The 12,052-nt window shown below is 48.5% G+C and overlaps 1 protein-coding gene across 1 annotated transcript in view; it reads right to left on the bottom strand.

Annotated features, from left to right (window-relative positions):
- DISC1 (DISC1 scaffold protein) overlaps positions 1 to 12,052 on the bottom strand; it is a 237,291-nt gene that overhangs the window by 133,857 nt on the left and 91,382 nt on the right. Inside the window, exons 7-8 of the mRNA XM_081123969.1 lie at positions 9,258 to 9,312; positions 4,428 to 4,530 (exon numbers count right to left, since the gene is read on the bottom strand). Coding sequence (XP_080980095.1) covers positions 4,428 to 4,530; positions 9,258 to 9,312 — 158 coding nt within the window. The remainder of the gene's footprint in view (positions 1 to 4,427; positions 4,531 to 9,257; positions 9,313 to 12,052) is intronic.

The raw sequence follows: 12,052 nt of genomic DNA, 5'->3' as shown, positions 1-12,052 counted from the left end.
TTTATGGTCAATGAAATACATGTGGTTATCTCTACAGTGGAGAAAACTGAAATCCGGAGAATTAACTATCTTGCTGAAGCTCACATAGTAATAAAACATGGGGAAGCTTCCCACTCAAACATAACTCCTGAACCCACCCCTCTGAAGCACTAAACTGTGCTGTTCATTTCTTCGGTATTTTTATTATTTAATAGGCATATTTCCAGCTGACATAAATATGGGAGAGGCTACAGATGTTTTTCCACCTTAAAGGCGCTCTGCACACCCAGCACTTGGCACTTGTGTCACTGACACCCACCTATTCCTATTCCGTGATTAGGTAAATACCTTCCGAAACTCTTTCTTGTCTGTCATGTCGTGGGAAAACACAGAAAGGACGAGGCACAGCCCTGTCCCCAGCAGGTGACCATTCAATAAAGGTGATGAGATTATTATAAGAGGCAAACATGCCCCAGGAGAGCTCGTTGTTCCAGAGGGGAGATGGAGGCAGTTGCAGGAGGGAAGGAGGCAAGGTGTCCAGAAGAGAAATGGGAAACCTGGCTTAGAGAGCAAAGAGCACTGTCCCCAGCGCATAGCGGGAGACGTGTGACTGGGGTGGAGACCCAACGCCAGGAGGCCCCGATGCCAAGCTGGTAGGCGGGACCTATCAAGGAAAAGCGAAGTCCTGACTAGGAGAGTAGACTGGACTTCCACAAGCTCTGCGTTATAACCAGAAACACAACAGAAGCGCTTCTTGGATCTGTGATTTCTGTCCTGAACAACGACCAGGCCAGGGCTGCTGAGGGCTGAGCCCCCAGTGGGCCATGCTCTCAGGGAGCCTGTGGGAGGACCAGCCCCCAGGTGGGACTGCCTCTGAACAGAGCAGACTGAGCATAGTGTCCCTTCTCAGTCCGGGCCCAGGAAGCCTCAGCCTTCCTGTTGGACCCCGCTTTCAAGCAAGAGGTTTAACAGACAGTGGGGTGGGCACCAGCTGTGCCCCTAACTGTGCCACCAGGCAAAATACACCATCTCCTCCTGAGAACAGTTCAGGAGAAAAGACCTCTAAAAACCAATGGGAAGAGACCACACAGACAGTGAGCCCCTGCACAAGTTTGCTGGCAACATGTTCTCAGACCCACTCGAACTCAGCGAGAGCCCCAGAGACCAGGGCCCTCGACCAGACAGAAGCAATCATTGATTCAATCCTGGGTCCCTTCCGGAGCCTGAGGAGTATGGCTCAGGAAAATGCATCGTGATAGACTTGGAAGTGTCACACATACAGAAGTCAAATTCCCAAAAGGGCCATTAATATCAAAACGCGAGCCATCAAGAGGCTACACGCCCTCAGTTAGTATCTCACAGTTATTCTGGCCTCAGTTCCCAGCCCGCACGGCAAAGCTGGCCGATTGCTAAAACTGGCCAAGAGCTCGGCGATGAAAATTCAGAACAGTACACACGCCGATTTCTGAATCTCCCATCAGCGACCCGGTGACCCCAATCTCTGTAACTCTAATGGGCCTGTTCCCGATGCCACCAGAGGACCGGTGCGGAGATGAATGTCCTGCCCTCGCCAGCACGCTGCACAGGTGCCTTCTCAGCAGCGAGGGGGGCACCCTTGGGTGTTCACATCTGTTTTTTTAAAGCACCTGTCAAAATATTTTATTCTACAAATAACACAATTAAAAACCTCCAGGCATAAGCTGAAGCTGAAGCTGATTTTACCCACTCTGTTTTTTCTACCTTTGTCCTCGGTGCGTCTAAGTTTAAATATTTACCCACACATGCACACACTTCATTGTATCTGGGGTCAGTTACTGAGGCCATTTTCTGAGAGTCGGACTTTATAGATGACAGGGCTCCTGTTACATGAATTGTCTCATTTAGTCTTCACAACAATCTAGGAAGAGATTTTCTAATGACTCTCTTTGGTTTCCAGTTGAAGAAACTATGATCACCCAAAAAGGGATCACCTGAAGGTCACAAAGTATTGGAGATCCCATGAGGTTACTGAACTTGAACTTGGTTCTTCCAACCTCGTGGTAGTGCTTACTCCACCAAATACAGCTCAATAAGTGATGTGGTCAGGTGGCCAGGAGTCACCCATGAAGGGAGGGCGCAGCAGAATGCACAGACACTTAGGGACAAAACTACATTGTAATAAGGAATATAGATGCCACCACGCCCTTTTGCTACAGGTGCACTAGCCAGGAACCTTCAGCAGTAAGGACAGCTGGTCAAGGGGTTCCCCCCTGGCCAAATCTCCTACCACTCATTTTGGAAACGAAGTTCCAACACGGCACGGTGGCTTCTGTCCTGTTTGCTTTCACTCTCTGATCGCTTGGTCTGGGGACATCAGCTGCCATGTTGGGAGTGGCCCTGTGACATGGCCCATGTGGTGAGGAACAGAGACCTTCTGCCAACAGCCACTGAAGGAGCTCAGAAGCAGATTGCTCGGCCCCATCAAGCTTTCAGAGGATTCCAGGCAGAATACAAAAGTGCCCACTGCCTTCTGTGTTGCCTATAACAAAATGCAAGAAAAGAGAAGTGACTTAAAGAACACTCTGTTAAATATCAAGAAGCTAGGACTTGCTGAGTTTGAAAATAAAACTTTCTTTTCCCTTATCTCTGCAGGTAGCAAATGATCCTCAAGTTAAGAAAAGGCCTCATTCCACTGATCAAATCCAGGATGGGAGATCTGAGACATGAATCACAGTTTCAGGCAGACAAAAGGCCCTGCCCAGTCATCTTAAGGGCATCCCTTAAGATCCTTTCCCTTCACCAGGGCTTCTGAGACTCTCAGGGGCATTGCCTTCAGCATTCATGAGAGAGCCCAAGACGAGACAGGCTCCTTCTGGAGAGGGTTGTCCTGTGGCTGTTGTCTAACGGAGTGAGGGTTTGCCACTCTGAAGGTGCTAAAACAGGCCATGAGGATCCTAAGGGAAGTATCTCTTCCTTCCTCAGGCCCTCCCAGCCGTGGAGTGTAGCTCCAAAGGAAACAGAAATCGCATTACATGCAGAAGCTGCAAAGAATGAAGACCACCCTGCCAGTGACTGGAAGGCCCCTTCGCCAAGGGCTAGGGAGTAATCTGGAAATCGGGGGGGCAAGAGACGGGTGCCCAGCCCAGTTATTCAGGCCTCACTGATTTTCTCAGCTGATGGGAGACCTAAACAGAAAGCCCAGGCCCCATATGCGATCCACCACCACAGGGATGCTTCCTGGGATTCTAACAAGGGATTATTCACGTCCGAGAGAGGGCTGGCTCTGCGGCCTGAACGATGCATCTCCTCCCTTGGGCTTAATAGAGACGCCTCCGCCTGCATTCCGGGGATGATGGATTGAGTGAGAAAGCAGAGCCCTAACTCAGGAGCAAGACTGTGTTCGCTCTCCTTTTTCCCTCTCAGCCAGTGGGGCCGTAATTCCAAGTAAATGGCACGTGAAGCTGTTGGGAGCCAGCCCCACGCTCCCATTTCGATGGTCTCCTGGTCGTAAATAATCCGCAAGACTGCGCCAGGAACCAAATTGCTCGTTAGCTGCCAGCATTACTTGTTTAATGGTCTGAAGAGCAGAAGCTGCCAATTATTGTATTCCTCCTTAAATCCATTTAAAACCCATATGTGTAATTATTACACCTTTTGTTAAAGGTTTATGGCTCTTCTGAAGCTGATGAGCTATCCCTACGTCACACCTGGACTCTACCCCGATCTGCCGCCTCTCAGTAATGGGGTGAACTTAACCAAAGGGCACCCCAGGGCCTCAAGCTCCCCTTCTGCTCCCTGAGACCTCGGTCGGTATCTCTCCCACCAACTTAATATAGCTGTTGGAAAAATAAAATAAAACAATACAGCAGAACATTTTAAAGCACTATTCAGAAGACAGGGCGAGATACTCTTTTCAGAAACTAGTGTTTTCAACCTAATTAATGCAGTAAAATATATCCCTTAATAACTACCAGATTAAGCAGGGACTGTGGTCTGCTGAGAATCTCCAAAAATCTATAATATATGACTAGATTGTTAAACTGGGTGCATCACCGGGTCTCATGTTATCATTCTTCCCCCTACGGGAGGGGGTTGATTACATCCCATAATCCTCACTGAGCATCTACAGGTACATAACGCTGTGGAAACGTCGGCGAGAGTGACACGGAGCACGTGTGGCCTTACGCTCTTAAAGAAACAAGAAGTGGAAGGCCAAGCTACGGTACCTACACAAATAACTTACTTTCTGTTGTGTGTGCACATGTATCTTTAAAAGTCTGACCCATCCCTTTACAAGGAGACCATGCTGCCCATTTATTCCACGGGTTTTAGTGACACTCCCTGGAAAAGCTCTGCAGAGTTGAGTGTGACCTAAGTCGCAGGCAGAATGCTCGTCAAGGACAAAACATGGATGGCAGTGGTCACCAGTCCACGGCAACTGCCTCAGTGTCTTCTCTATCTCCAGTTACCTGACACGGCGAGCATTTTGGCTTCGAGCAAGGCCGGGAGCTGGGCTTCAATCTCGTTGACTTTCCTCCTCAGAGCGCTGCACAGTCTCTGGGTCCTGCACACCTAGAAGGAGAGACACAGCCTGAGCCATCGGGTAAAAACGAGAAGGCAGCAGAGAGGCCCGGTCAGAGGCTTCTGGGTTTATCAGTAATTACAGGGGGTGCTCAAGAGTAACTGCAGGAGAGTCTTAAAAAGCAAGCAGTGCAGGGAGGGAGGGAGGGAAGGAGGGAGAGGAAGGTAAGTAAAGCAAGCACTGGCATATTCCAATACCTATACCTTTTGGACACCCACCCACAAAACTGACATGAGCTAACACAACAACACAACCACAAACAAAATAACGTCACCACTCTGCCTACCCCCGCCTCAGGGCCTTTGCACTAACTCCCTCCTTCTGAAACACTCTTGTCCCAGATGGCTCAGCCCACTCACATCCTTCAGGCCTCTGCTCAGTCGGCCCCGGGGAAGAAAGGCCTGGCCAATACCTGCGTAAAGCAGGACCCCTCCCTCCCCTTGTGTCTCTCCTCTGCTTCATGGTTTTCCACAGCGTCCTCTCCAGCTGACTCACTCTTTGTTCTTACTCCTTTGTTTTCTATTGTCTCTCTCCGCTGGGATACAAGCTCTACATGCACAGGGACTTAGTTCCGTGTCTGGCACAGCCTGGAGACCAAGGGCGCAGCAGGCTAAACAGAATCCTGGTGGCGCTGTCCAGTGAAACTTGGAGGCAGATACTTGCTGGCAATTCAGATTTGAAAAACAGGCAAGTCGATCTCATTGAGATTTGCAGGGTTTTTGGTTTGTTTGTTTTTTATTGATTTTTAGAGGGAGAGGGAGAGAGAAACATCGATGTGAGAGCATCTATCGGCTGCCTCCTGCACACCCCCTACTGGGGATCGAGCCCTGACCCGGAATCGAACCGGCGGCCTTTCTTCGCACGGGACAACGTTCCACTAGCTGAGCTACATCAGTCAGGCCAAGATTTGCAGGTTTTATCATTTATTTTTCCAGGATATTCCAAACACTTCCTACATTTTTCTTTGCTTTTTCAAAAATAGCAAAGCCCTGGCTGGTGTGGCTCAGTAATTAGAGTGGTGGCCCAGGGACCAAATGGTCTTGGCTTTGATTCCTGGTCAAGGGCACATACCTGGGTTGTGGGTTCAATCCCCAGTCCCAGTTGAGGCATGTGCAGGAGGCAACCAATCGATGTGTCTCTCTCACACTGATGTTTCTCTCTCTCCCCACTCCCTCTCTCTCTCCCTCTCTGTCCCTTCCGCTCTCTCTAAAAATCAATGGAAAAACATCCTCGGGTGACGATTAACAACAAATTTTTAATCTCAGTTTCTTTTTCCAAATGTCTTAGGTTATCTTTTGTTTTGTTTGAAACCAAAACATCACAAATTTTTCTTTTCTGTTTAAAGCGAAAACTTCATGTCCAATTGATATCAATACTCAAATTAATGAGCTACTTAGAAAAACTTCCAGTTCATCAAAGCATACAGACAGCTGAATAACTGTGGAGACTTCCCAGGGGGGGATCCACAAGGATGTTACCCTCTTTTCTTGCTAAAAATATAAGATTCCATTCAACAACTAAAATTAACCCATTTTGGTTCACAGAGCCCAGAGAAAATATAAAGTTTCATTTCCCCAGAAGAATCTAGATCTTGCTAGATACCATTGCTTGAACTGTTTCACTTATCTCAGACTGAAATGGAGATTGTTCTTAGGATCGATGCAGACCTCGCCACCCGGCCATGAATGTTACACCATCTCTCCCAGGGCCTTAAACATGCCCTTTTCTATTAAGCAGCTATAATTTCCTAAGTCTCTGCATAAAACTCACTCTCTGGGTGAAAGCCACAGTGTGGTGGCCTCTAGAGCAAAGCTGCACCAAGCAGTTCTGAGCACCCACATGTCCACAGAGATTAAATCAAGACCCTCTCACGGTCCTGGGACTGGCCAGGAGGTCAGAACTGGGAGTGACAAGGAAGACGCTCTGGACACCTTCCCCTCAGAGCAAGGTCCCAGGCGGGCTCCACGCCGACGACTAGCACCCCCCCTCCCACTCATCCAGCAGTCTTCAAAGTCTGAGGACACTTCTGTTGACTCCACAACACCAGCCATAATTCTTATATCTCGTCCACTGTATGGCCAATATTTCTGATTTCAGTTAACAGTGTCTATTAATCATAATTGGGTCAGTTTCTCCTTTGTTGAGCAAATCTATCCTTCAGGCTGTCACAATTAATGAGAAACAACCTCTCTAAACCTTCTTCAGTTGCAACGACCATGCTTTCAGGTGCTGCTGGATATAATCTAATACTACCAATCTCCAAACATCCCATCTATTCCCGCTATTTCTTCCATCTCATTTATCCCTGAATTACCTTTGGTTTGGGACACCCATAAGACTCAAAGAAAGGCAATGAGTGGAGGGAAGTTTCTGTCTCTCTTTGAGGGAGGAATCAAAAGAACGTCAGATCTATACTCTAATACGCTAAATCAAGAAAACAGCCCACCCGGATTCGACACACAAACCAGGAGGTCACCAGTTCAATTCCCGGTCAGGGCACATGCCCGGGTTGTGGGCTCGGTCCCCCTGGGGACGTGCAGGAGGCAGCCAGTCGATGTTTCCATCTCTCTCTCTCTCCCTCTCCTTTCCTCTCTCTCTAAAATCAATAAAAACATATTTTTAAAAAAAGAAAGAACACTGCCAAGCTGTGACTTTTACCTCACAGTCCCCAGTCAGTCAAAGAAAGTTATTTTGTGAGACGTGGTAGTTTTGTTTTAATTCTCTGTAGACTAACATATGCTCCCACCACACACAGATCTGCCCGTGTACACACCCACCTCTGCACACACATACACACCCCAGAAAATCTGCATCTCCTTTTTATTTCCATATAAAACTGGACCCCGAGGAACTCATTATCAATGGAGCTTTTACATTCACATTTTTAACTCTTAGACATGAGACCCTTAATCTTGTGAAGAAGCAAGGGAATTGTGTTTTCTGTAAATGTTTTAGAGAAGGCGTGCAAACAAAGCCAACCATTTTTGGCATCTGGGCAAATCCAGTAGCTCTAAAGGGAGCTAGAGATTATCCCCAAATTGTGTGCATATGTGTGTATGTGTGTGGACACGATGTGTCATATGAAACACACACTTATAAACACCATCTGTGTCGTGTAGTATGCACACCTGCATACTCACTTCTGATACCCAGACTTATTCATGTGACACTCCATAAACCCACATCCAAGAGCCCTCTCGCCTTCTAATTCTACACAGAAATCTGCACGCACCCCAAAAGTGGTGCATGTGCATGGTTGAAAGTACAGGAGAAGCATTACTTCTGCCACCTGCCCACCCTCACCTCCCTGGGCTCCTCCTGGAGGTCAGGGTGGCGGACACTGAGAGGGCCAAGTGGGCGACATCACCGTGACTTTTAGGCAGAAGTTCAGGCCTGCTCTCTGACACATCCCCTCCTGCCTCACATAGCAGAATTGGTAAAGCAAGTCAGCCTCCCTTGGCCCTGCAGTGGGGCCAGGAAAGGGTCTCAGCCGCACTCAGCGGGGGGCCTAGATGAAAGCCCTTTACCAGATTCTGCCTGGGGATTCAGGTGGGCTCATCCTGCCCTGCTCTGGGCTAACATTCCCGGGAAGTTCTTCAGGAGGCCCAGCAGGTTTCAAGCTTTCCCAGGTCCCTGGGCCCAATGCCATCGTGTGGACAAGATTGAACCCTAACAGGACACTCTCCTTTCTGCATAACAGCTCATTAAACTGCTGCCTTGTGGTGTGATTTTTAACAAAATCATTTAATGCTGTTTTCAGAAATGAATCAGACACAAAGACTGGGAGAAGGGCCAGAGTAACTGTACAGATTTTGGCCAACCCAGAACCAATCTGGGCTTAGCTGTGTGACCCACAAGACCCCTGGGGGGCCCTCCTGGTCTCTTTCCCTGGGCACTGAGAATGAGAAGAGATTCCTTCCAGGCCAGTGGACTCTTGCCTGCTTTGCTCTCTGCTCAGAAACCTGCTCTTTTTACATTTTGACCATCCTATAACCATCCTGGTTCCCGGACCTAATGCAAATAACCCATGATTCACACCCAGTTCTCTGCCCACATTTAGTAATAGCTAAGAGTAGTCACTCCTACTTCAGTTTGTCAGTAACCTGGTTGGGTGTCACTATCTCTCCAGGGAAGGGTTCTGTTCTGTGAACTGTGGTTATCCTGCCAACCGGGACATGACTATTTAATTTAGTTGACTGTGCTTTCCTAGGGCGAGGTGAAGGACTGCTCTATCTCTACACAAACTTCGCCTGATATGAAGTATAAATGGCAGATAAAATAGGCAAAATGATCCTGAAGCCAATTTGAAAACTTTACCAAAAATCACCGACTGTACCATTTCCACATGTTGTCGAGGAACCTGAACCCTGCGCTCCGAGAGGAAAAATAAGTCACGGACAGTTTGGTCCCACCCTGAAAGCCGTGCTAAGCGAAGGCACTGATCTGATTGTGCACAGCAGCGGTGGCTGTCCTTCCCCACCCTGACTGCTCCTTCTGAAGCAAAGGCCAGACCGGTCAGCCCCAGAGGATCACAGGCCCGCCCCCACTGGGGGCCGCCCCAGCCCTGGCTCCTCCGGCCCCGCGCCTGGCTGCAGAAGGCTTCGCAAGGCTGCGTTTCCTCCAGAGCCCAGGTGCTCTCTGAGCCAGACATGAAATGAAGTCAAAAGAAAACTCAGCAGTTTCTTTAGAAAATGGGCATGTGAAGGCACTTACTTACCTTCGCGGTGATTTCCTTAAGTGACAAGTTGAGGGGTTTCATCCTTTCCTGGAGGCTGGAAGAACCAGAGAGAGGACATTGGTCTTTTTGGTATCACAGGTCAGTCCCACCCCTTATAAAAACACTGGGAGGCACTGGCCCCCATCTGCCCAGGGGCTAGAGAACAGTAGGAGAGACGATGACAAATTGGCTCCGTTTGACTGTGGAGTTAATATGCTGCCAGGAAACATTGTCCCTCCCTAATTATGCTCTACTTAGGCCAATATTAAAATCTGTTCTCGTTTCCATAGGGCACATCTACTGACAGGGTGAAGAAATACCCAGATGCGCTCCTGGCGACAGAGGATTACAATTTACATCCCTGTGACTACCTTCCAAAAACGACAGTCTGCACAGGATGGCGTGTCACAGGCAGGTAATCAAGTCGATCTGTTTGAATCCACTGTGCCATTCAACAGATCTGTACTGAGCAACCGCTCTGCAGCAGCGGGGGGGGGGGGGGGGGGGGGGGCGCCCAGGGGATACCTGCACTAAAAGTGTGTCTAAACTAGAACTCCCTGGCTCGCAGGCCCTTCCCTGCCGCTGTCTTCCCGCAGCACTATGCACCCACACGCTCGTTTATCCGCGTCATTTCTCTCTCCCCGCACTGGGACATAACTTCCACCATCGCAGCAACTGTCTATTGTATTCATTCCCATGTTCTCGGCGCTTAAAACAGTTCCTGGAGTTAGAAGTAGGCACTCAGCCGTATCTGCACAATGAATGAATGAACGAATGAATGAATGAATGAATGAATGAATGAATGAATGAAACTAAGGCTCGGATCATGTCCTCGACTTTGTTATCTAGTGGAAAATAGGACATGCAGACCATCAAGTGTACTGCACAGCAAGATGAAAACATTACTCTTGGGGAGACAGAAGCCCAATGCTAGGATCAAACCGTTACATGACAGCCGTCCCAGGCAGAATGCTGTCCCCAGATGAGCCATGGAGGCCATAACCTGTGCAGCAATTTAGAAACGAGGGGCTTGGCAGGAAAGCTACTGGAAGAGGTGGAAAGAAGTGGGCCTCAAAAGCAAAGGGAGGAGGGATGAAGTTTCAGGGAGAAGAGGAACCCAACCGGACCAAACAGTTCACAGAGGCTAATTGTGAGACAAAGTGAAAAGAGGATAGGCGGTCTTCACGCATCTGCAGTGTTTATTTATTTGGGGAAATGCTGATGATTATTTAATCTCAGTGGGGGATAAATGAGTATCTGTTATATTTTTCACTGCGTTTGGAATATTTACAATTAAAATCATTTTTGGCCCAGCCAGGTGTGGCTCAGCGGTTGAGCATCGACCTAGGATCCAGGAGATTGAGGTTACGGGCTGGATCTCTAGTCGGGAGCATGCAGGAAGCAGCGGATCAATGACTCTCTCATCGTTGATGTTTCTATCTCTCTCTTTCCCTCTCTCTTCCTCTCTCTAAAATCAATAAAGATATATATATATATATATATGTTTTTTTAATCATTTTTGAAGGAACATCAAGGACAATCTGTAGTTAGCATTGAAGGCCGGCTAAGGATTTCTGAGCTTCATCCCAGGGTCAATGGAAAATCACTCCATTTTTTAGCAGGAGAGCAACAAGATAGAAATGGGCTTTTCTGGAAAATTAACTGGGCAGGGCTGAGAGAGGAGGAAACCGTGGGTGACAAACCAGTAGGCACTTTCAGCAAAAACTGGACTGTGAGGTCTACAGCCTGCAGAGAAGAAGGTAATTGGGAAGGTGGGAAAGAGGGCCTTTGATGACACTGATGCGGCAAAGCAGCGCGAGCCTCCGACTTGGAGCTTTCACTCATCCATTCACCCACCAGCTCATTGATTCTTCCATGTCTACTGGGCACCTAGTGAGTTAGGAACACAGGGTGTAAAGACACGGTTCTTGCCTCCACAGCTGCCAAACGGAGCTCAAATGGAAAAAAAGTTCCAGGTGCTAGAAGAGCAGTGGTCACTTGGTCAAATGGTGAGCTACAAAGGGGAGGTCAGGTTTTCTGGGGTAAGCATATGGGAGTCAGCATATGGCAGGAGTTGCAAAGAAAAGGTTGCTGTCCTTCAACTGTAAGAACTGGTTTTGAATGTCATCACCTCCACCAATCTGTGATTTCCGAGTACAAGCAACCCCATTTCCATTGCAAATCCCCCGGAACTGGAGTGGGTCCATTCTAACCAACGTCATCTGCGCTGGAGAACTACATCCACCAGAGGAAGGTGGCCCCTAGGTCAGCCAGATGCAGGAGGCGAGAGCTGATGAACAGCAGGGCATGCACAGCAGACTGTCCTGAATTCAGGAGTCATGATGTGACAAAAATCAGTGTGCTCCACTGGGACGGTGGGAAACAGCATGTGGAATCCCACCCGGGGAATTCCAGACACCAGCTGGATGGAGTCTGGATCTTTTGAAGGGAGATAAGTCTGAGTGACTGAGAACAAGAGAGTGGGGAGCAGACCACGCCAATTGAGATGTTGGGACAGAAGGACAGAGGTGTCAAAGACGGGCCTGTGCCGGTCCTGCCTCTGATTCCAGCAGCAGCTCTGGGCTGCTGACATCTGCTCTCCAGGCCCACCGGAGTCCATCCAACTAATAACCTCAACAAATGGTTCACCACAAAACTGGTTCACCACAAAATTGATCCTATGCGAGCATTGCATAGTATCTTATAAACAGGTGCTCCCAGCCACACACAAAGAGTAGTTCATGCATTAACAATTAAGACCGATGGGCAGTGGGTCCACTTATGACCCTGGACAC

The sequence above is a fragment of the Miniopterus schreibersii genome, assembly GCF_964146895.1.
Source record: "Miniopterus schreibersii genome assembly, chromosome: 21".
In the NCBI taxonomy this organism is placed as follows: domain Eukaryota; kingdom Metazoa; phylum Chordata; class Mammalia; order Chiroptera; family Miniopteridae; genus Miniopterus; species Miniopterus schreibersii.
Note: the sequence above shows the minus strand (reverse complement) of the source record. Positions and strands in the feature narration are given on the sequence as shown.